The sequence below is a fragment of the Eptatretus burgeri genome, chromosome 17 (genome assembly GCF_056783735.1).
Source record: "Eptatretus burgeri isolate ZD-2024b chromosome 17, Ebu_testis_v1, whole genome shotgun sequence".
Classification (NCBI taxonomy): Eukaryota; Metazoa; Chordata; class Myxini; order Myxiniformes; family Myxinidae; genus Eptatretus; species Eptatretus burgeri.
Window position 1 is genome coordinate 44,406,739 of NC_140977.1, and position 25,987 is coordinate 44,432,725.

Here is a 25,987-nt window from a genome sequence, read left to right on the forward strand (position 1 = left end):
ATTTTATCAGTTATTGAATTGCCAGTGCATATAAAATTTTATCAGTTATTGAATTGACAGTGGCTATAAAATGTTATCGGTTATTGAATTGACAGTGGATGTAAAACTTCTCTCTTTTATTACTTGGACAATAAATTATCTTGAATCTTGAACTCCGGTGGCATTTGGAAAGCTTGGACAAAACTTCGTTCAGGGGATGTGTGATCAACGAAGTGTTAAATTATGTACACAAAGTGCCAATGGGTTCATCGTTATAAAAAAAAAATTAAAATGGGAAAGAGGTGTTTGTGCTCGATCAGAAGAGATTGTTAACGACATTTTGTGTACGTAATATATCGATCAAATTGTGTAATCTGGGGATCAGTGTAGATTTGAAAAAAAAAAAAAAACATTCTTCTCGCCGCACAATCATAACATTACGATAAGAAGAGGAATTTTTATTTCAGATCCATCGATGACCTCGATAGGTAAATACATTAAAAAGGTGGCTATGAATGGTACCCCCTTACAAGTATTTTGCTTCCGGGCTATATCCACGTGTCTTCGCAATTTGGATATTGAGTTTGTTCTCTTGAGAGCGGGCTGGACCAACAACAAGGGAGAGATCGTTGTGGTTTTGACTTCTTCCCCCTTTAAAACGGATTCCGTGCTGAAGGCCATGAACCAAGACCCCCCGAGCTGCGCCCACGATCCGAGGTCTTCGGACTCCACTACGAGCTCCGATGGAGGGATCAGAGGGGGTACAGGAGAGGCTGCTGGGATCTGTGCCTTCAAGATCCTGGACGTTGAGAACCTTCATGATGGAGAGGACGGTCCGCACCTGGGACCAGGTACGTGGTTCTCTCGTCCAGGTGAATGTAATTTTCTCAGTAATTCTAACAGTGTTTTGTCCACGTTGTAACTCATGGACATCAGATTGTAACCATGAAGCAGGTTCTCACCGACATCTCGTCGGATTCATGTTCCTCTCATCTGGTAGAACCAAACATCAAGTGTTTTGTTTATAACATTCTACTCTTGGACTTCACGTCACTGTATTCTCGGCATTGTATTCACCACAGGCTTTCTTGACCTTTGTGACGAGATCTCTCGGAGGATCAAACGTGTGACCCGGGCGGGGGTTTACAGAAGGAGTTGCTTTTGTATGTGAGGAGAGCACGTGACCTCATTTGACGAGCGCCCTCGACAATCGATGTTGTTCTTGGGAACTTGTGAGAAGAGACTTTCCTCTTCGGCATTACCGTGAGGCAGGATAAGTCTAGTTGCTGAACTACTGTGAACTGGAGGTCAAATCGTGGCTCCCCGTCTGTCCTTATCATCGACGATACAAGCCTGTTGTTGGTTTAACGGTTAAGGTGGCTGTCTTAAGAGCTAGGGTCTTGAGTTAGAGCCCCTGTCGGCCTGTTGAAATAACACCAGGTTGGTTGATTCAGCCTGTCATCGTTAAGATGTCGGCAAAATGAGTACAAGTTTACTCGTAACAGGGGCACTGCATCAGCGGCACAACCGTGCTTCCAGAAAAATGATGCAATCAGCAGGCTCAGACTGCATACAAAACAACAACATAAAACGATTTCTCATGGCACCAATTACCATTCCAAATTCAAACGGTAATGAACATTCATGAGATGGAATAGGGTGTGAAACTGCACTGTACTCAAACCTGCAGCTCTCTCTGTCGGTCTTTGTCATAATATGGTGTCATGTATCCTATTTAATTATTCTTTTATTACGGTTTGAATTTGGTAATTTGTGGACACCTCGTATGAATGAAAACGATCGAAATGGAATAAAACCGTGCCATTTAAAATATGTCCTCGAAAAGGACTGATAAAGATCACCAGGAAGTGGAGGAGCGAATTGGAAATCACAGATCGATTGATTCGTGGTGACGGCAACATGGTGGACGTGATCAGAAGTGAAGTGATACTGCGTGGGGAATCCTGGAGGACGTCGACGTGGCCTTCAGTGAGAGAAAGCTCATGACGTCACACAGCCTGACGTCACACAGCCTGACGTCACACAGCCTGACGTCACACAGCCGTTTGACTAGACACTCGATACCTTGCATTTTGACTACAGGTCGATCAGTCTGTGTCAGTGCTTATGAGTGGAATGGAAGTGAAACATTGCGTTTTTAAAATTGATCATACTTTCCATCCAATACGGGTTTTGACCTCGCCAAAACGGGTCTGCGGGTCTTCACAAACAAAACGAGTCAAACCCATAAAATCCAAGTCACTTGCCATCGATGCCTAAACACTCAGCAAGAGCTTCCTTTCCTCTGATCGCTGTCTGGTACTGGATTTTATGAGCCCCTGTTGAACTTTTTTTTTCTTTTTCTTTTTTGTATACATTGTCAAGGCTCATATAAGAGCTAACACACAGAATGTATAACAAAGGAAGCAAGAGACAAGAGGGACAGGAGAGGGAAGTACAAAACAGTCGGAAGCAGAGACATGAGATCGATGGAAGGGAGAGGGATGTGGCGGGGTACACGGGGTATACAAGATGGACACTACCGGGACTTTCAGGTAGGAAAACAGGGAATTTGAAAGAGGTGGGTTTGGGGTGCATTAACATGGGTAGAAAAGATCATGGTTTTGGATGGGAGAATGCATGAGATGGCGGTGAACAGCTGTTTTGAAGACCTGCAGGGAGGAGGGTCAGGTCAAGCCAGATTAGATCTGTGACTTGCTACAGGTACCATGTAAACCTGTACTAATCTGTTTCATGGTCGAGTTGTCGGCGTCTAAACCATCTCCCCCACCAGGTTTTCTGGTGAGGAGGGTGTTTGGATATGGACACCCAGCAGGATTAAAAACAAAACCTGTCAAAGGATGGAGGAGCTCCATGTGAGCCAACAGCCATCCATTTCTCATGCCCTTCTGTGTCTGCGGATGTCTTCCTGCAGTTGGGTTACTTTTTTTTTTTTTTTAGGTTCGTGGCAGGATTTACACTCCAGCCACCGTAAAACATTTTATTCTGCAAAACGCACAAATGTAAGGAGATATGAAAACCCACTTTGTGGGGGAGTACCTCCTATGCTACTGCCCTTCACATGGCAGCTCACCAGATGACAGGATTGGGGCAAAGCCTTCGGGACCCCCATTCCTTGATGATAGGAGAAAAACCTCCAACAACCATGGGATAAACCTCCAGGGTCAGATTGCGGTTGTGTGTGGAGGAGTGGTGCTGAGGTGTCGTTCACAAAACGGCGGTCTCCTTTGGTTAACCTGAGGCGGTCCCTTCGGTTGGTTGCCTGGAAGATGATCACCTGTCTCTATTATCATCTGAGCTCAAGCATTTGAACATCGGTATTGCAGCACTCTGAGGTTCGGAGACCGGATAGTGGCGAGATCATGGTGGGTGGTTACACCTACTATTGGTCTGGTCGCTCTGATGGTTACCATACCCAAGGAGTTGCTGCAGCTACGTCCAATAACCTGACTCCAAAGATAATTGAGGTAACACCGGTCAACAAGCACATGAGACGAAGGATTCGTCATTCCTTGGGGGTCATTTCCCTGGTCTCTGTTTATGCTCCGACTGAGGCGAGTGATCTCACCGTGAAGGACGCATTCTATGCCACGCTCAAGTCTGTGGTTGATCAGTGCCCCAGGCGGGACACTCTTCTAGTTGGGGGATTTCAATGCATCGACTGGAACTGATTGGGATGGTTATGAGACATGTGTTGGCCCCCTGGGTCTGGAACTGTGAACCAGAATCGCATGAAGTTCCTTGACTTTGCAAGAGATCATGGACTTAGGGTGGCTGGTTCGTGGTTTCAGTGCCAACAGGCTTATCGCTGGATTTTGTATTCCAACGTTGGTGGTGTGCAAAGGAGATTGACCATGTGCTCGTTGATGGTTACTGGAGGATGATCCAGAACTGCAGGGTCAACCGGAGTGCTCAATTCCTCAATACTGACCACAGACTTGTTTCAGCTTAAATCTGGGAGAATGGTACCATCCCTGCTTAAGGCCCTGTCACACCTTGACGATTTAGCCAGCGTATGCCTGACTTATGAAAAATTTGGCTAAAACGTTGGCACACGTCAAATACGTTATGGGTAAGTTTGTATACGTTAAGAGCACGCTGGCATACGGCGTAGTACGCCGAGCTGTTAGACAAATTTTCCATGCTTTAAATTTTTCGACGTATGCCAGCGTACGACTCGCACGTTCCGCATAACGCTGGCCATAAGTTGTAGGCACGTTACTGTAAGTTACTCAAGTCGAAACGCGTCGAGGTAATGTTTAGCATACCCGAAACTTATTTCTAACCTATGAGTAACGTGTTGTAGGCACGTTACGCGATCGTTGACACACGTTACTTGTAAGTTACTCAGAAGTCGAAACACATCAAGGTGATGGTTACCGTCAATGTTCCAGACTCCCTGTTTTTATTATTTATTTTTTTTCTTTGGAATGACGGTGATGTTGACACTTCGATTTCTAGTGCGGTTATAATATAATATAAATAATAGGCTGCCGCTCAACGATTTAAATCATAACCGCACGAGAAATCGAAGTGTCAACATCACCGTCATACCGAAGAAAAAAAAAAAAACAGGGAGTCTGGAACACTGACGCTAACCATTACCTCGACGGGTTTCGACTTATGAGTAACTTACAAGTAACGTGTGTCGACGTGTGTCAACGATCGCGTAACGTGCCTACAACTTATGGCCAGCGTATGCGGAACGTGTGTCATACGCCGAGTACGTCGATAAATTTTCAACATGCTGAAAATTTCTCGACGTACGACGACGTATGCCAGCGTGATCTTAACGTATACAAAACTTACCCATAACGTATTCGACGTGTGCCAGCTTGGTTCGGCAAATTTTTCATACGTCGGCATACGCTGGCTAAAACGTCAAGGTGTGACAGCGGCTTCACACTTCGATGTCTAGTGCGGTTATGATTTGAATCGTCGAGCCGCAGCCTGTGAATAGCCTACGCCACGTGATTGTCGGCGATACGCTGCCGCGCGCTATGCATACGTTATACTATCGTTGGGAATAGGTTGTGAACGCCGACAACACGCTCAGCATTCGTTGGTATAAGTTATCTATATGTGATTGAAACGTTCTGTGTACGTTACTAATGTGTTATGCAAACGTCCAACTCATTATGAATACGTCCAAAACTGGGAAAAAAACATCAATAGTTCAGCGTACGCCAGCGTTTTGCATACATTTTGATACCTTGCCATACGCTGGCTAAAACGTCAAGGTGTGACAGGGCCTTTAGGGTGGATGTTGGCAAGCTCAAACATGAGAGAGTAGTTGAGGAGTTTGCGAACAGGCTGAGCAGGGATTTGGGGGGTCTGGGTGCTTTGGAGAATCCTGAAGAGTTGTGGAGTGCCTTCAAGACCACCATACTTGATGGTGCCGGTGGATGTATTTGAACCCACCATCAGGCGAAGAAGAATTTTGCCTCTCAAGGGACACTGGATACGATTGACCAGAGTCACAGGGCCAGGCTTAATAGCAGGGCTGAGCTGTTCAGGGAGCTGAGGCATAAAACTATGTGTGCTGAGGGTGGACAAGGAAGGCTTTGTGCAAGGAATCTGTGAGGGGGTAGAGCATCACCTCTGGTCAAGTGATTCTCATCCTGCTTACAGGGGAATTCGCGCATTGCGTTCCTCCAAGCCCGTCCCTCGACCTACTGCAGTGAGAGTGGAGGGTGGTGGGTTCTTGACAGAGGAGTCCAAAGTGAAGGTCCCACTGGGCCGGTGACTTTGAGCGGCTGTATCAGGCTGACCTACCAGCTGTCAAGTTTGATGTCAGGTGTGTTACTGTCCCTATTGCTGACCCTCCAATCAACTGTGATTCACATTTGTTTGTGGAAGCACGGGCTGCGGTGAACCGGTTGACACGGGGTAAAGCTCCTGGGATCTGTGGCATCCATGCTGAACTTCTTAAGGCTGGTGGAAATGCTGTACTCATGTCATTGCATGCAGTTCTGTGCTCTACGCAAAACACAGGCATCATCCCAACTGACTGGAAGAGGGCCCTTGTTGTCCCTCTATTAAAAGGGAAGGGTGATCGCCAGGATTGCAACAACTACTAAGGGGGGACGCTGCTCTCAGTGCTCGGCAAGTTCTTTACTCGGATAATTCTTGATAGGGTTCGCCACCATCTGCTTGAGCACCAGCGTAAAGAGCAGTCAGGCTTTACACCAAAGAGGTCAACAATTGACCGTATCCTTGCTCTTCAGGTCCTCACCCAACACAGACGAGAATTTCAGCAGGGGCTACTTGCAGCCGATGTTGAGCTCTGCAAAGTGTTAGATTCAGTGAATTGGGATGCCCTCTGGAGGATTCTTGGTCTTCATGGGGTGCCACCAAAATTGAACAATCTGATGTCTGAACTCTACTCTGGTACTGAGAGTGCTGTGAGATGTGGTGGTTCCATCTCTAACTAGTTTCCAGTTGTTACTGGAGTTCATCAGGGGTGTGTATTGGCCCCCACACTTTTCAGTGCTTGTACGGACTGGATTCTCGGGAGGATGTCGAAGAGATTAAGCTGTAGTGCATCATTTGGGAGTGTCTTGATCTCTGACCTTGATTTCACAGACGATGCAGTCATCTTTGCGGAGACTCTCAACATCCTTTTGGTGCCTTCGACGTGCTGAATGAGGCGTCTGAGTCGTTGAGATTACAGGCATCCTGGGTCCAAACTAAGATCCAGGCTTGTCTATGCTGCTATCTTGTCTGTACCTGTTGTGATGAGGATGTTGATATCATGGAGAGATTCACTTACCTTGGCAGTTATATTCTTGTCTCCGCTGGCTGTGTGCCAGATGTTAACAGATGTCTGGGTCTTTTTTTATTTCTTTTTATTTTTTATTTTTTTGTATACCTTGGTCGAGGCTCGTATGAGAGCTAACACACAACTCACAGCAAGGAGGCATGAGACAAGAGGGGCGGGAGTGGAAGGGACAAAACAGTGGGGAACAGACACATTAGGTGAACTGTGAAAGGAAGAGGGATGGGGATGGGACGGGGAACATGGCGAAGAGAAGATGGACATTTCAGGGACTTTCAGGAAGGAAAGCAGGAGAAATGAAGGAAGTGGGCTTGGGTGGATTATCGGGGGTAGAAAAGATCGAGGATTTGGATGGGGGAAGATAAGAGGTGGTGGTGAACAGCTGTTTTGAAAGCCTGGAGGGAAGAATGGGAAAGAATAGAGTGAGGAAGTTTATTCCAAAGGCGGGAAAAAAGAGGAATGAAAGAGTGAAGATGAGCAGTGATTCGTGATTTTGGTAGTTTTACCAGAAAGGGGTTGTTGGCGGACCTTGAGCGCCCTGTGGAAATGTGGTGGGGACAAATCGCAGAGAGAGCAGGGGGGGCAAGGCTGGAGAGGAGTCGGTAGAAGACAGAAAGACCACCGACCAACCTTCGGTGATTGAGTGAGAGGCCCAAAGACTCAGCTTCATTGCGGGAGATGCCGATGATCTTAAATGCCCTGGTTTCGACAGCGTGAAGCCGAGAAAGGTGGGAGGCAGGAGCACCAGCCCAGAGGGGAGAGCAGTACTCCATAAGGCTACGGACAAAAGCTTTGTAAGTGGTCAGGAGCTCAAGAGGGCCGAGGAAGGACTTGGCACGACGGAGGATTCCCAGTCGGCGACTGGCTTTTGAGGCGAGGTTGGAAATGTGACTTTCCCAGGAAAGGTCATGGCAGATAGTGAGACCCAGAAGCTTGAAGGAAAAGACTTCTTCCAGAGGATTGTTGAGAAAGTGGATGGGGGGGTTTTGTAAACGGTCCTTTCGAAGAGACATAGTGAGAGTGTGAGATTTGTCTGGATTGAAAGACATGTTCCACGTGTTGGACCAGTTTGTGATTTTATCCAGATCTGCAGTGAGTGAAGAAGCTGCTGCTTGCCGGTCTGAGGGATGACAGATGGTACGGCAGAGGGTGGAGTCGTCGGCAAAGAGAAAAAGAGGATTTTCCAGAGAGTTGGACATCATTGATGAAAACCAGAAAAAGAACAGGGCCCAGAACGCTGCCTTGAGGAACTCCAGCTTGGACAGGAAGAGGGGATAAAAGAATTCCATTTAGGGCCACACGTTTGCTGCAACAGGAGAGGAAGTCTGCGAGCCATGAGTGCAGATGGCCTTGGATACCATAGGAAGAGAGTTTGGTGAGCAGGGCAGGGTGCCAGACTGTGTCAAAAGTATGCGATATGTCTCGGGATATGGCTCTGATTTCATATCTGACATTGAGGACCTCCATCCATTGTTGGGAGAGCAGAAGCAGCATATCCAGGGTAGAGTGACCTGGTCTGAAACCAAATTGATGATCGGAAATCAAGCCATTGGAGAAGAGGAAGGTTTTAATGGCTGAAGTGACGATGGATTCATTACCTTGCTGATGATTGGGAGAAGGCTGATTGGTCTGTCGTTGCAGGGATCTGTTTTAGCACCTTTTTTGTGCAAGGCACTCATGTTTGCTGATTTCCAAGTTGATGGCAGATGACCTTGAGCAAAGGAGAGGGTGAATAGAACAGAGAGAGAGAGAGTGAGCAAGAGCAGAGGAGCAGTTTTTCTCGGACATGTGGGCTGATGCCGTCTGGACCGGTTTCAGGATTTGAGTTGAGGATTGACAGAGTCAAACTCTCCACTTTGTCAGAGTCAAACGACACAGAGTCCAGGGACAGTTGGGTGCAACTGGGTAAGGTGGGTACAGAAAGTGATGGGTTTCGGACACAAGATTTCGATGCAAACACTGAGTTTAGGCATTCAGCCTTTTCACGTGCGGTATCTGCAGTGTGGCCATTTGAGGTAAGGGAGGGGATGGAGGGGGAACATACACCAGAAACAGATTTGATTAGACACCACCTAAATCTAAACAGATTAGATTTGAGGGAGAGAGGTTTGAGAGTTCGGACTTGAGCTTTGACAGATGTTGTTTTCTGGCTCTCCTGAGGGTAGATACACACTTGTTCCGAGCTTTATGGAAGGAACTTAGATTACCCTCAGTTGGGTTTGCTTTCCATGAGGCAAAGGCAAGTTGTTTCAGGACAACTGCCTCTCCACAAGCTTCAGTGAACCGTGGGCGGGAGGAAGGGTAGGATAACTGAAGACGAGAGGGGATAAATCTGTGCATGAGGGAGAGCAACTTTCTTTGAAAGAATTCCCAGGATGAATTGATGTTTGAGAAAGTCGTGATGGGAGACCAGTCTAGAAGTTTGATGGCTGCTTGGAGACCCTGCCAGTCGGCTTGAGTGAAATGCCAGACTCGACATCACTGAGGTTGTTCTCTGATAACTGCCAGAGAGATGTCCACTTTGAAAAGCACATAGTCAGAAGAACCGATTGGAGCGAAGGAAGAACAGCAGATATTTTCAAGGAAATTTGTCAAAATCAGATCCAGAAGAGATAGAGTCTCATTGGGTGAGATCCGGGTAGGGAACTTTACCGATTGAGTGAGTCCCATTGAGTCGCAGAAATCTTTTGCTGAAGTGCCATGACAGGTGAGAGAGGTACCCACACCCAGCCAACTGGCATGATGACAATTGAAGTCACTACATATGAGGAAGAGAGAGTTTGGATGAGAAGATAGAAGTTGGTCCATGTTTCCGGATTGTGAGGTGTAAATGGAATCATCAGTGTTTGGTGGGCGGTACAGTACACATATAAACATGAGGTGGGAGTGGAGGGGAAGCCCTAGCCAGAGGTATTCTGGGGGTGTGGGGGAGTGAGGGCAGTGTATGGAGAGTGAGGAATATAGTCTTTGATGAAGAGAGCAACTCCTCCACCAGGACGAGGCTCAGGTCTGTCATACCGGAGGAGGCAGTAACCAGGGAGAGATACTTGGGAGTTAGACACGTCTTGAGGGAGGAAAGTTTCTGTTAGGCAGATTGTCTGGTTTGTCAGTGACAACCTTGATGGAAAGATCTGTAAGGTTTGAGTGAAGGCCCCGGATATTTGAGGTTCACACTGTTCATGAAGAGGGAAGGGAGGAGGCTTGGGTGCAGGGGATTGTTGGGTTGGGGGAGGGTAAGACAAGGGAGGAGGGGGGGGAGGTAAGGAGAGTTGTTGAAAGAGTGTGGGGGATTTCAGAATCGCTTGGGGAGGAGGAGGAGATTGGGACCAAACTCTGTGCAGAGCGTTGGTGCTGCTTAAGCAGTCTCCTTGGCTATTGGACACATTCCTGGACAGGTCACCACTCCGACACAGCCTGGACACCAGCATGCTGGCACTCATTTTGCTGACCTTGGAAGGATGACAGGCCGAGTTAACCCCACCTGGTATTAATTGAACAGCTGAACAGGATTCAACTCAGGACCCTCGGATCCAAAGCCCGCCACCCTAACCATTAAGCCAACACCAGGCATAGGGGAGGGGGCCGGATGAAAAGGAGAAAAGGCTCTGTGGTGCTGGGGGAGAGGGGAGGCAAGAGAGGGGGCAGAAGGCAGTTGAGGATTTGAGGAGGTGGAGTGAAGAGATGGAGGAGAGAGGGCAGGGGAAGGAGGCAGCTTTGTAGATGTGAACGGGGTGCAACTTTGAGAAGGGTGAGTGAGGGGGTGAATGGTGGGAGAAGGGTGAGTGGGGAGAGTTGAGGGAGAAAGGTGAGGGGGGAGTTCTTTAGAAAGGTGAGAGGGAAGCTGGTAGGGAGAAGAGTGTGATGGTTGCTTTGAGAGGGAGGAGTGAGAGGGGTGAGTTGGCACTGAAGTTGGAAAAAAAGAATGTTTGATGGGAAGTGAACATTCATAGCAAACTGGGGTTTTAATTTTTTTTCGTTCAGAGATGCGATTAAAGACATTTCTTGATGGATGCAATAAAGGCGAATTCTGAGAATGGAGAGAAGAATCACTGTAACAGTTGGATTTTTTGGGCAAGGTTTGAATGAAAGGTCGAATTGAGAGCAGTCTGTTGAAATAGAAGAGTAGTAAAGTAAGATTCAGTCATGAGTACCACACATGTGAAAAAGGAAGATGAAGCATTACAAGAGATCGTTTTTATCTATATGTTAATACTGAAGGACCGATTTTTGTGCTCCTCCTAGCGTTCGCGTCACGTTTTTCTCGGTACTGTGACCTGGACTGAAATAAACTTCATACCTGTAAGAGTGCATCGCACATCATGCCAATAGTCAAACTTCAACTCTGAAGCAGAATAAACACTTTTCGTTTTACATAGCGACGTGTGATGTCACCGCTGAGAGGCGTCAGGACGTCATGACATCATCGGTCATTCGCTGACATCATTACGTCTGTCGTCGACAGACCGTCACTGCTGAGAGGTGTAATTCCACCCCTCGAAAATAGCGTCTGCAATGTAAAACCCTCTTCTGCACATGCTGACTACCTCAGAATGTGAATTTGACACAAAAATCTAACAAGAAACATTGTATCTTCTATATATTAAAACTGAAGGACCAATTTTGTGCTCCTCCTAGCGGTCGTGTCACGTTTTTCTCGGTACTGTGACCTGGACTGAAAGAAACTTCGTACCTGTAAGAGTGCATCGCACATCGTGGCAATAGCCAACTTTAAACTCTGAAGCAGAATAAACACTTTTCGGTGAGACGGGGGCGAGGAGTGAAGAGGTGGGGGCGGGGGATGAAGAAACGGGGGGGCAAGGTAAGCAAATTGAAAGCGGGGGATGAGTGGGTGGGGGCTGGGGTGAATTAAGCAGGGTTGAATGTGAGGGGGTGGACAGGGGGCGGGGGCCCGGGGGCAAGTGGGGTGGGGAATCAAGAGACCTGTGTGTGTGTGTGTGTGTGTGTGTGTGTGTGTGTGTGTGTGTGTGTGTGTGTGTGTGTGTGTGTGTGTGTGTGTGTGTGTGTGTGTGTGTGTGTGTGTGTGGAGTGAAGAGGCGGAGGCGGGGCTGGGGTAATTAAATTTTTGGGCGGGGGTAAGCAAATTGAAGGTGGGGGATGGGGCATGGGCGGGGGATGAGTAGGCGGGGGAAAGCACGCCCTGTCCAGTCCATGTCCCTCGATTGTGGGTGAGCTGGTGAGGGTGGTTGAATGAAGGGAATCCGTCTGTGACGGGGTTTCGGCTAGTTATTATTATTATTATTATTATTATTATTATTATTATTATTATGATTATTTTTTGAGAGAGTTTTCATCAGATTAGGTAGTGGAAGTGTTGAAGAAAAAATCGTGAGGTGAATGGTGAATTTGGATCGGTAAATGCAGGGGGTGTAAACAAAGCACGTGGTTACGGGAGAAGCACGTGGCTATGGGAGATGTATCGTCAAGAGTGAATTTATTCATTTATTTATTTTAAATAAGGATTGCTTAACATTCGGAAAAGGGAAGGTTGAAGCAAAATCGTGGAGCCGTATGGTCAATATGGAACGGTGAACGCAGAGTGAAACTGATGGATCAACGGAAGGTAGCAGGAAGAGGGTGGAGAGAGACACGTGGTTACAGGAAGCGTTTTGATAGAAAGGATACAAGGAAAATTTATTATTTTTTGATAGGTTTTTGAAGATTAGGTAAGATTCAGGAATGGAAGGTTGCAGGAAGAAATAGTGAAGGTAATGGTGAGAGAGGGTCAGCTCAAGTAGAAGAAAGATGGTGTGCCAGCAGGAGGAAGAAAAAGAAGAAGAAGAAGAATCAGATGAAGGAGGAGGATCGGGACATGTGAGTATGGTCGTTATTTTTTTTTTTCATTTAAATTTAAGACATGAAACATAGTGTTGAGTTGCGAGGGATGGGGGGACGTTGGGAAAGTGGGGAAAATAGGAATTGAAGGTAATAGGGAGAGAATACAAATAAAAACGATCATACACCGAGAGGGGAAGGATGTGTTGGCCTCAAGGAACCCGTTAAGACAAGGTCGACGAAAACTCACAAAAATAGCACGATTTTTGAAACAAAACTGAGCTGGGAACACACAGAAACATATAGGTGTGAAAATTTATAGTTAAAATGTCACATATAACAACCGGAAACTTAACTTTGAGAAAGTCGGCAGAGATCCCTGAAAGAACCTGCCGTTGCTGCAAAGTCAGAACCGGAACTGACTTGGCTCCTTCGTTTCCAGATTTTGTTGGAGAATCTTTGGCGATTGCTGGTCGGACTATGTATCCAACGAGCGGTTGCTGAGAGAGACTCAGATGAGATTTGTTTCCTGAATAGTCCATTAGCATCAGCTGCAGGTGAATGGATTTGTGACTCATTTTCCTGGCACTGATCCTGCTCACCATATTCTCTCAGCGATGGAACCTCGTGAGTGGAAGAGGCAATGGGCCGACCACATGCCATGTTGTTGCAGCAGATTGATCGGCATCTCAAGGAGATGGGGATGGGCCAGGCATTTGCCTGGGGCTGGCCAGACGGAGGCCCCTGGAGTACCGGCGGAAGGTGGATGCAGTGACGCACTGCTCCAGCACATGCTCCTCTACTTGACTTGACCAGACCTGATTGAACAAGTCCTCCACCATGGCTCAGACATGCATTTACTGATGTTCTCATTTTTCATACCTACACCATGAAGCATCTTTCATGAAAAAAAAATTCTGATTACTTTTCATTTTCACCCCAAACACCTTGAAGTGCAATTTTCAAAAACTTATGAGACAGCCTTTTCAACTGAATGATAATTTCCTATTGTCCACAATTATAGATATCTTTTATACACAAATAACTATTATTAAATGTTATACTGTTTGCGTAATTCAGTGTGTCTCCCCCAAAATATATGAACATTGAATCCCTTCTGTGCGAAATTTGCATTCCCAATTGAAAAACTTCATACATGTCACGTGACCAAGTATCTCACACAAAATATCAACATGACGCACATCATTAATATTCATGACCAAATAAACCAACCGTTTGCAATCTTCCATGTCACATGATCACTCAAGTCAGTTGTGCATACACATAAATCTTGCAAATATTGGCTAGCCCTTTAACTCTGTACAGAAAACTACAACAAGCCGGTAGGCGACATAGGTGGTCGCGACATAATTGCATACCAGTCATAGTTTTTACGGATCAGGCTGAAATTTTTTGACAAAGAGGTTGATTATAGTGCGCATAAAAGCACGCAAGCCGATTTTTGATTGTCGAAAAAATTAATTTTTTAGGATTTATCAAAAAATTCAAAGTCCCGTTGCTATGCAACGGTGGCGTCCGCAGCATCAGTGCTCAAAAGCATACAACTACATCCTGGTATGAACCTACCTGTCAAGTTTCATCAAAATTGGTTGACTCCTCTGGCCTCCAGAGCTGTCCATTACATACAAACAAACATACAGATAGATGGAAAAACTGAGAATAAGGGTAGTCTAGTGACCACCCAAAAACCAAGGGGGCTATGACATTTTGTCTTTTCTCCTTGTTCTTCTGAAAGTCCAATCAACCTTGTTTCAAAGGAAAGTCAACCTTGTTCATGTTCATAAACACCCAGCAACATACCCCTCTCTTTTTCTCTTGGTAGCTTCCTTAAAAAAAAACATAAGGGCAACACCAGTGGACGTTCATGTGGTAGCGGCTGGATAAGATAACTAGGGAAGCACTGGTAGGTAGGGATGACCCACAAAATATGTAACGAAGAAGAGAGTACAGTGAATACTTATTTTGGGGTGGGAAACGCCTGATTTACTTTTTATTTTTATTTATTGAACAAACTTTGGTACATCACAGGTGATGAAGGTTGTGGTCATGTTTAATCAAAATTGTGCATGTAGTTTCGGATAAGAAGGCAAACACCTATTTTGGGGGGGGGCAATCCCCCCCCACCCCCAAAGACATCCTTAACGGAGATTTTTTTTTAATGGCGTGAAAATGTTTTTGGGACATTGGATGGGTAGTGTAAGTGTAGAAAAATCCTCAAGTCTTTCCACAGATTCTCAATGGGATTCAAGTCTGGGATTTTTTTCCTCATGCTCTCTCCAGTCTTTCACGTGCCTTTTTGCAAACTCCAGGTGTGCTATTGTTTGCCCTTTTCTCAGGAGTGGCTCTCGGCTGGCCACTCTCCCATTCAGCAAGATTTGTGAAGTGTTGCAGAGACAGTTGTCTTTCAGGCAGGTTCTCCCATCTCAGCCAAGGAACTCTGTAGTTCTGTCAGAGTGGTCAATGGGTTCTTGGTCACCTCCCTGATGAAGGTCCTTCTTGTCCAGTTGCTTAGTTTGGTTGGACGGCCAGCTCTAGGAAGAGTCTGGGTAGTTCCATATTCTTTCCATTTCATAATGATGGAGCTCACTGTGTTCTTGGGAACTTTCAACACTAGAAATTATTTTATACCCTTACCCAGATCTATGCCTCCTCACAATTCTACCTTGGAGTTCTACGGACAGTTCCTTGTACTTCATGGTAGAGTTTCTGCTCTGACATGCACTGTCAACTGTGGAACGTTGTATAGAAAGGTGTGTTTCTCTCTAATGTCCAATCAATTGAATTGGCCACAGGTGGGCTCCAATCAAGTTGTAGAGACATCTCAAGGATGGTCGAAGGAAAATGGATGCACCTGAGCTCAATTTGGAGTGTCATAGCAAAGGGGTTGAACACTTTTTGTAACTGCAATAACATGTGAAACACTGCAGGGTTGCAACCAAATTTGGTTTAATTAACCTCCGCCATCGAAGATCGGAGGTTACTGTTTTCACCCCTTTCTGTTTGTTTGTTTGTTTGTGAACAGTATTACGGAAAAACTCCTCGACGGATTTCGACGAAACTTGGTGTGGTGATTAGGTATGGTCCAAGGATCATGCCATTAGATTTTGGACTTGGTCCAAAGTCCAATATGGCCACTATGGCAGCCATTTTGAAAAAAACATTTGAATTTTTTTTTTTGCATTTCTACATGCTTTAAGGGATTTCCAACCCCCCCCCCAAAAAAAATGTTAGAGAAAAAAAAAAATTGCAACTTTTTTTTCAACAAAATTTCGATTTTTTTTTTTGCATTTCTACTTGTTATAAGTGATTTCCAACAAAAAAACATGCCAAAATTATAATTGCGGCTAATTTTGGAACTTCAGGTGGATATACCCACGTAAAATCAATTTCTGTCTCAGGGAATCTAGTTATGACGAATGAATTGAGTATGTAAAAGTTAAAAGTAAAAGGGAAAGTTGCAAACTAACTCTGTGGGCACTGTTGACGTCAAATTGAATGAATAGGATATCAGGTTCACTTGAGTGACCTAGCAGTGTTGGTGGCAGAGGTTTTGCACTCTACCGAGTGCTCCCCCTCCAGTTGTGAACTGCAATGCAAAGATGAATATTAACTGATTCAATTTTGGGTGCAATGGGTCAACAGTCATGTGCACTTTGAATATCATTGTTCTTTAATGCTGTATGTATGTTCATAATCTTTATTTTATTTCTCTTTATTTTGTTTAACATGTGTTTTGTTTCTTGGCAGGAACTTCTATTGTGGTAGTGAAGTTGGAACCTGAACCGACAAATGGTTCTCCCTCACAAGGTAAGAATCTAAAATAATAATGTTACGTTTGTGGGGAGGGGTGGGCTGTGGGGGAGGGGGGGTAGATATTACCATAGAACAGATAGGAATGGATAGTGTAGCATGGTCTATGTGCGAGTAGTTAGCCATCTCGATGAATAATTTGGTAAACGTCAGCTTAAGCATTATCTTGTTTGCCTGTACACCATACAGGGGATGGTGGTGTTAATAATTAGGGATTATGGAAAAGGAAATTGCATGTAAAACCCCTTTGTAAATCTCCACCTGGGGGCGCTGGGAGGCTTGGCACAAAAGAAGTGGGGGCGGTGTGGTGGATCGCCTCCCAAGGACGGAGTGGTGGATCGCCTCCCAAGGGTGGAGCGTTGGATCCCCTCCCAAGGACAGAGTGGTGGATCGCCTACCAAGGGTGGGGTGGTGGATCGCCTCCCAAGGGTGGAGCATTGGATCGCCTCCCAAGGGCGGAGCGGTGGATCGCCTCCCAAGGACAGAGTGGTGGATCGCCTCCCAAGGACGGAGTGGTGGATCGCCTCCCAAGGGTGGAGCGTTGGATCCCCTCCCAAGGACAGAGTGGTGGATCGCCTACCAAGGGTGGGGTGGTGGATCGCCTCCCAAGGGTGGAGCGGTGGATCGCCTCCCAAGGGTGGAGCATTGGATCGCCTCCCAAGGGCGGAGCGGTGGATCGCTTCCCAAGGGTGGAGCGGTGGATCGCTTCCCAAGGGTGGAGCGGTGGATCGCTTCCCAAGGGTGGAGCGGTGGATCGCTTCCCAAGGGTGGAGCGGTGGATCGCTTCCCAAGGGTGGAGCGGTGGATCGCTTCCCAAGGGTGGAGCGGTGGATCGCTTCCCAAGGGTGGAGCGGTGGATCGCTTCCCAAGGGTGGAGCGGTGGATCGCTTCCCAAGGGTGGAGCGGTGGATCGCTTCCCAAGGGTGGAGCGGTGGATCGCTTCCCAAGGGTGGAGCGGTGGATCGCTTCCCAAGGGTGGAGCGGTGGATCGCTTCCCAAGGGTGGAGCGGTGGATCGCTTCCCAAGGGTGGAGCGGTGGATCGCTTCCCAAGGGTGGAGCGGTGGATCGCTTCCCAAGGGCGGAGCGGTGGATCGCTTCCCAAGGGCGGAGCGGTGGATCGCTTCCCAAGGGCGGAGCGGTGGATCGCTTCCCAAGGGCGGAGCGGTGGATCGCTTCCCAAGGGCGGAGCGGTGGATCGCTTCCCAATGGCGGAGCGGTGGATCGCTTCCCAATGGCGGAGCGGTGGATCGCTTCCCAAGGGCGGAGCGGTGGATCGCTTCCCAAGGGCGGAGCGGTGGATCGCTTCCCAAGGGCGGAGCGGTGGATCGCTTCCCAAGGGCGGAGCGGTGGATCGCTTCCCAAGGGCGGAGCGGTGGATCGCTTCCCAAGAAAAAAAGACGGCGAGGGGCCAAAATCGGCGGTTGGGGAGAGAGAGAACATTCGAGGAAGTTGGAAACACAGGATTTGAGAGAGCGAGCATTGGGAACGGCTCAGCAAGGGGCTGTTGGGGAATCCTTGCTCTTCCTTGCTCTTCCTCTCGAAGAAGTCCCGAGTCGCAGAATGGTTTGTCTCACCAGCCCAAGTGCTCAGCACAATCCAAGACCATTCTCACTCACTTTATGTTGTGGTTCGAGATATGGAGAAAAAGATGACACAAACTCCATCCTTTCTCACAACTTCAGGTTACATTACCATCTCCCAGTGGCACACAAACTCAGGACAACATATCCCTAACCACAGCTCCTTCATACAGGGAGAAAATAACTAACCTACATAATGGTCCAGACAGTGTTAAGGCCTTAATCAAATAACTTACCGCCACCTTGCTCAGAAACACAATGTTTTCCTCTCAATGCATTTGTTGAATTTTATTTGTAATAAAGATGCCAAGGAATAAATAACTGAGTTTCAACATCACATAGTTATTTGTGGCCTAAGGTTCACAACATTTCCTTCATATCAGGCCTTCCAAGTCATCTCTGTGTAAAATACAAAGGATGTGGAGGACAACATGTCATGACAAGGCTGAAAATGAGATAGTTGTTCCAAAATTATTGACAGGCCTCACCAAACCAAAAGTCTTTGCTACCAAAAGTGAATGAACGTTTATTTTGAAATTGAATAATTGGCTCCACATTAATTGGCATCCACGTTTCCTTTTTGTCCGAATACTTTGCCACGTCATCATGTCTCTTGTTAGATGTTTACAGTCACTTGGAGGGGAAGCCGGAAGTTTTCATCGATCGTTTTTCACACAGCAACTCCAGAACTAGATTTTCTGAGCAAAATAATTAATTTCCAAGGAGTTGTAAAAATTTTCTCAGAACTTTAATACAATTACAAAGAGCCATTAACATGGTATTCGGTGACGCGAGATATCGGATCATTCTTATTTCACCCTAGTGACAAACAGATAATGTAGACCTGATTATTTATAATTGGTCTGGCAATATTGCTCTGATAATTGGAATACACACAGTAAGACCTTGACATTCGCAGGGATACAATCCTGAAAAATGCTGTGAATGTCGAATCCGCGAATGTCGGGGCATTGTTTCAATGGGAAAAATGGGGAGGGTTTTATTTCCTTATTTATTTTAACATTGTCTAGGCTCATGGAAAAGCTATGACACAAAACAAATGGGGACGCAACATAATAAAGGGAACAGAAAGGAGAAACACCAACAGCAGAGTGGAGGGAGAAAGTAGACAGAGACTGACAAACGAGGGATGCAGGTAAGGATGAGGGTTAAGGGAGAACGCAAATGGTGGACAATATGGATACATAAGCAAAATTTTGGGAGGGGTGGGGTGGAGGGGGTGGTTCAACATGCAGAAAAGATCATGGTTTTGGATTGGGGATGACTGGAGATGGTGATGAACAGCTGTCTTGAAGACTTGGAGGGAAGAATGAGATTGAAGAGGGTATGGAAGGTGGTTCCACAGGTAGGGAAAAAAGAGGAATAAATGAGTGGAGGTTGAACAGTGGTTCTGGATTTTGACAGCATCAATCGGAAGGGGTTGATGATGGACCATGTGCATACTGCAGATACTTGAGGGGGACAAAGCAGGCAGAGGGTGGAAGTGCAGAAATGAGGTGGAGGAAGACAGACCACCAACCTGTCGGTGATGGCGAAGTGAAAGGCCCAGAGACTCGGCTTCATCACAAGAGATTACAATGATGTTGAAAGTCTTTGTTTCCACGGTGTTGAGCTGATCAAGATGTGAGGCAGATTAGCCAGCCCAAAGGGGAGAGCGGAACTCCATCGAGCTGCGGATGAAAGTCTTGTCGGTGGATAGGAGCTCAGGTGTGCCAAGGAAAGACATTGCATGACGGAGGATACCCAGTCAGCGTCTGGCTTTGGAGACAAACTTTGAAATGTGACTTGTCCAAGAGTGAGACTCAAACTTTTGAGTGACTGAACCTCTTTGAGAGGGTTGGTGAGATAGAGATAGAGATAGAGATAGAGACAGACAGATTTCGAGATTTCTCAGGATTGAAAGACGATGTTCCAAGTGTTTGACCAGTTTGGAATTTTGTCAAGGTCTGAACAGGAGGAAGAGGCTGCTGCCTGTCTGTCAGAAGGATGAGGGATGTCATGGCAGAGAATGGAGTCGTCAGCAAAGAGGTAAAGAGGATTTTCCAGAGAGTCAGTGAGATCATTGATGAAGATTAGGAATAGAATGGGGCCTAGAATACTGATTGGGGATACTCCAGCCTCGACGGGGAGAGGAAAAGAAAGGGTTCCATTGAGAGCCACACGTTGGCTACGAGAGTGGAGGAAGTCAGCAATTCAAGAGTGGAGTTGGCCTTGGATTCCATAGGCAGACAGTTTGGAGAGCAAGGCAGACTATATCAAAAACTGGAGATATGTCCAGAGAGACGACCCTTATCTCATGTCTGATATTGAAGGCCTCCATCCATTGTTGGGAGAGTAGAAGCAGCATGTCCAAGGTAGAGTGACCACGGCTGAATCTGAATTGATGATCTGAGATGAGGCTGTTGGAGAAAAGGAAGGATTTTATGTCAACTCTGATGATGGATTTCATGACCTTGCTGATGTAAGCTAATTGCCCTCGCCAAAGGAGAGGGTATTGCATTTGGGTCTGTTTGTCTGTCTGTTTGTCCACACAGAATTTTCGTGTTTTTCTCCGCAACCGCTTGTTGGATTGAGACGAAATTTTCGCCATTGGTGCAACTACACATGTAGAATGTTTTAATGATAATTATGATGTCATAGGTCACGTGGTGTGGCAGCCATATTATTAAAATGGAAAAACTTTGGACCTCTGTTTCTCTGAAACCGCACCAAGGAAAAAATTGAAACTTGGCACATAGCAAGTACTCACGTGGAATGAGTTTGATTTTTATGACGTCGTAATTGCATACGTGGAACGCCACATCCGATCAGTACGAAAAATGTTGAGGGTCATCTTGGGATAAAATGGTCCACAGAAAAATCAGTTATGTGATTCGGCAGCCATATTGTTTTTAAAAAATAAGTAAAAACCTTCAAAAATCTTCTTCTCTGAAGTGGCCGAACAAATTGAGACGAAACTTTACCACGTATGACCGCCTGTCCATGAGGAACAAAAGGTTGACATATATCATAGGGCACACAGTTTGCAGCTATATTGGATTTACGCTAAAACCTATAAAAATACACCACTCAAAAGAAGTCCTGGTGAGGGTCTGCAATCTCTGATTGCTATTTTTCTTGTTGTTCTGTAGTTAAGAGGATCCATTTTTGCACTTTTTTATGTGATGTTGTGATGTTTACTGATTTCCTAGCAGAATGAAGATTACTTATGATAAATGACAGGATAAAAAGGCAGAGAGAGGAATCACAAGAGCAACAGAGCGAGTTTTTAGGACACGTGAGCTGTTGCCGTCTGATCCAGTTGCAGAGTCAAAATTGAGGGTTGCCGGAAAGTTTTCGACCTTTTTAGGTGCAAAAGACAGAATTCAGGAGCAGTTGGGTTTGACTGTGAATGATGGGTCCATAGAGGGAGGGTTTAGGGACACATGATGGTGGGTCCATGGAGAGAGTGTTTTGAAGCAAACACAGAATTGAGGCATTCGGCCTTCTCACGAGCGGAGTCGGCTGTTGTGTCATTTGAAGTGAGGGAAGGGATGGAAGGGGAGCATACACCAGAGACACATGTGACAAGGCACCACCAGGTTTTAGAGGGGGGAGACAAGTTTGAAAGATCATTCTTGAGATTGGACAGATGTTGTTTTTCTGGCTCTCCTGAAGATGGACACACTTCTTGTGGGCATTGCGAAATGATCTGAGGTTGCCTTCGGTCACATTTGCCTTCCATGGGGAGTAAGCAAGTTGTTTTAAAGTAACCGCCTCACCACAGGATTCGGAGTACCAAGAGTGGGAGGATGGCTTAGATAATTAAAGACGAGATGGAATGAATCTGTGCAAAAGAGAGAGCAGGTTTCTGTGGAAGAATCCCCAGGCTGAATTAATATCAGTGGTGGTGAACATGGGCGACCAGTCCTGAAGTGTTAAAAAAAAAACAACAACAAAAAAGAATATGCGAAGCACAGGCCCGTGAATGTAGAAACAGGTCACATTTTTGTAAATCACAAATACGTGGGGTCCATGAATTTTGGGGTTCCACGGTATGTATATATATATATATATATATATATATATATATATATATATATATATATATATACATATCTATATATATATATATATATATATATATATATATATATATATATATAGATATTAATTTTAATCCTGAGAAATCTGACCGTCTCACCTTTTAGTCCTGGCAGGATTGTCAAAGAAACCCACCTATGTAGTTCCCCGGTCAGGCACTATATTTATTCTCATCACATTTCTTTCATTCCATGAATCTGACGTAACCCGGTGTTCTCTTTATTCTCTTGCTTGTTGGGTTCACCTTCACCTCCTGCCCCACCGTCAATACATTGCTTTCTTGCCCTCTCTCTCCTTTCTATTGCATGACCTGGGTTTTGTACAGAATATGAAGATAAACTAAAATGAAAAACGATCATTAATGTTTAACCTGGAATATATTCAAAATTAAAATGTTATACTGCTCCAACATTGGATTGTGTGCAGGTGAAATGGGTCCAGTTGAGAGGAGAGGTCTTCATGATAACTCCGTCCCAACTTCAAACACCATTCATGTAAAGGAAGAGCTCAGTGAAGATTATTTGAATGTAGACGGTGAGTTCAAGGAGGACTTTAAAGTGTCGAACAATTTTTCCTTGAATTTCCTGTTTGTAATATTCCACCTTGTTCACATCTATTTTGTCCAGAACATATTGAAATAATTTCCCTTTTGAAAAAGAACGAAGTTTGCTTTCAAAAGGTTTTTGTTTAGAATGTCAAAACCTGGCATTAAAAAGACTTGAGAGATTTGATGAGAGCAGTTTTGGTTGTGTTGTGAGATTGACTTTCTGTAAGGCGTATGAATGGGGATTTTGAAAGAATAAGCAATGCTAAAGGCCCGGTCACACCTTGACGTTTTAGCCAACGTATGCCGATTTTTGAATTTTTTTTCTAAAACGCTGGCACACGTTGAATACGTTATGGGTAAGTTTTGATAACATTGAGAGCACGCTGAAAAACACTGCCATACGTCGTTGTACGCTGGCTTTAAACGTTGTACTTTTCGGTTGTCCTCAAATTTTTTCATGCTTGAAATTTCACGACGTATGCCGAAGCGTATGACTCATACGTTCTCGCTACGCTGGCCACAAGTTGTATGCACGGTCTGGCGATCGTTGACAGACGTCAACACATGCTACTTGTAAGTTAATCATAAGTTGAGACACGCCGAGGTAATGTTTAGTGTACCCGAAACTTATTTCTAACCTATGATTAACGTGTTGTTGGCACGTTACTACGCGATCGTTGCCACACATCGACAGACGTTACTTTTAAGTTACTCATAGGCTGAAAGACGTCGGTATAATGGATCGCCCTTGCGCTACGCCTACGGCCACGGCCAGGACACTTATTTGCAGCATTCTTCAAACTTTTCTTCGGCATGACGAGGATGTTCACACTTCGATGTCTAGCTTGGCTATGATTCCAATTGTCCATCGGCAGCGTCTATTTAAAATAGTCGAGTTTGAGCGTTTTAACACGTTCAGAAGAAACGCTTCAAATTTCCAAACCCCAGCGTCAAAAAACAAAGGCGAGTGACAGCAATTTAAATCGTTCATTGTAAACAATGAAAATAGTTGAGTGGTACCGTTTAAAAGTCGTTGAGTGTAAAAAAAATCCAATTGTTGAGCGCAAGCGTCGACTTTCAATAGTGGGGTTTGAGCGATTTAGCACGTTCAATAGAAACGATTAAAATTTCCGAGCGCCAGCGTCAAAAAACAAAGGCGAGTGGCAGCAATTTAAATCGTTCATTGTAAACAATGAAAATAGCAGAGTGGTACCGTTTAAAAGTCGTTGAGTGTAAAAAAAAATCCAATTGTTGAGCGTGTTGCCCACTTTCAATAGTGGAGATGCAGCCATTTAAATCGTTGAGTTTATCATTTAAATCGTTAAACGCAAGGACGATCCATCATAACCCACACCCTCCCCCTCACACTCACCTACTACTGCCAACATGAACAAACTACTACTAATACTAATACTGATACTGATACTGTTACTGCTGACATGGACATCGACTCAAAAAGGACTCGAAAACACTGTTAGGTTCCCCTTTTATGAGCAGCATTTTTATATACCAATTCCCAAAACCGCTGGGAACACGTCTTTATATGGCAGTTGTAAGCTAGAAACACGTTAATTTTTTTTTTTTTGTCGACCGGAAGACGTCATTGGAATACGTCTACATACGTCGATGTGTGTTGGGACTACATAAAGAATTGATTCAAAGCACGTCAAACACAAGTTAGAGATAAGTTTCGCATAAAAAAGACATTACTGCGACGTGTTTCGACTTATGAGTAGCTTATAAGTAGCGTTTGTGGACGTGTGTAAGCGTCCACATATCGTGTGTAAAACTTATCCCCATCGCATGCGGAACGTGTGTCATATGCCGAGTACGTCGTAAAATTTCTTGACGTACTCTACTTACTACGACGTATGATAGCGTACTTTAGCGTTCTACTCACGCATACCAAACTTACTCATACCGTATTTGACGTGCCCCAACGTTTTAGATACATTTTTCTTAGGTCGGCATACGCTGGCAAGATCGCCAAGGTGTGACCGCGATGTTGTCACTTCCATTTCTACGGCAGTTATGATTCAAATCGTTGTGCGTCAGCCTTTTAATAGGCTACGCCACGACATCGTCGGCGATGCGTGCAACGCGCTATGCCTAAGTTAGACTATCGTTGGGCATCGGTTGTGTAGGCCAACAACAGGTTCAGCATTCGTTGGTATAAGTTATCTATAACACAACGAAACGTTCTGTGTCCATTACCAATGCGTTATACATAAGACCAAGTCGCTATGAATACGTCCGAATCTTTAAAAAAAAACATCAAAAGTTCAACGTAAGTTAGCGTTTTACATACATTTTAATACGTTGCCATCGCTGGCTAAAACGTCAAGGTGTGACCGGGCCTTAAGCTTGTATGTTTTGTGTGGGTTGTGTTTAAAACAATCAATGAGTGGACCAATTGATCACCTTTGACAGTGATTCTTGCAACTGTTGTATAAATATTGTCGTAGACGCATGGTGAATGCACCGACAGAAATCGTTCTTGAACAAAATGATTTTTCCCACATTTAGTAAACAAAATATAGGAAACTAGAGAGTTCATGGAACACACTGTCCCACGCAGTGTTGAGAAAACGGACATAGGAAGGGTTTTTTCAACTCTTGCTTTGCATTTCCGATCATGATCTGTATTAGCTTTGCTCATGAACTTTGAATAACAGGCACGATGGCATCCATACAAAGTCGATGGGTCAAACGGAACAGTTCAGTGCTGAACTTTCTGCCATATTTTCTCGGAAAACTGATTATTTTGGAATGATCTTTGAGAAAAGATGCACTAAAGTCTAAACAAACATGTTCTGGACGTAGTTATCTCTGTGTTTATTTTTTTTATTTTCTATTTTTGGGAAACGGTTGAGGCTTGTGGAAGAGATGGAACCCTGAAAAGCTCAGGACACAACAAAACAAAAGGAACAGGCGATTTTTAACCTCCGCCATCGAAGATCGGAGGTTACTGTTTTCACCCGTTTGTTTGTTACTTACGAAATCTAAAGATTTCGTAAGTATATTGATGCCTTCCGTTTCTGTTTGTTTGTTTGTTTGTTTGTTTGTAGGCACGATAACTCGAGAACGGAAGAAGCTACCAATGTCAAATTACACCACATAATTCAGGAGGGTGATGGCTAGTGCTGATTAGATTTTGGTCAAAATCGGTCAAAGGTCAAGGTCACAGTGAGTTCAAATATTCGATTTTTGATGATTTGGTACAGATAACTCGAGAACGGAAGAAGCTACCAATGTCAAATTACACCACGTGATTCAGGAGGGTGATGGCTAGTGTTGATTAGATTTTGGTCAAAATCAGTCAAAGGTCAAGGTCACGGTGAGGTCAAACATCC

At 45.2% G+C, this 25,987-nt stretch overlaps 1 protein-coding gene across 4 annotated transcripts in view; it reads left to right on the forward strand.

Annotated features, from left to right (window-relative positions):
- The first annotated feature begins 532 nt into the window (after positions 1–532).
- Positions 533–25,987, forward strand: part of LOC147009935 (uncharacterized) — a 90,886-nt gene continuing 65,431 nt past the window's right edge. For 3 of the 4 annotated variants that reach the window (XR_015053076.1, XM_085863323.1, XM_085863324.1), the window contains exons 1-3: positions 533–830; positions 16,340–16,399; positions 22,514–22,621. Coding sequence is in view for 3 of the 4 variants with exons in the window: in XM_085863323.1 (XP_085719449.1) it covers positions 659–830; positions 16,340–16,399; positions 22,514–22,621 (340 nt within the window). In the remaining variant the exon portion in view is untranslated. Of the gene's footprint in view, positions 831–16,339; positions 16,400–22,513; positions 22,834–25,987 lie in introns of those variants that run through there. The other variant, XM_085863322.1, reaches the window with a different exon arrangement.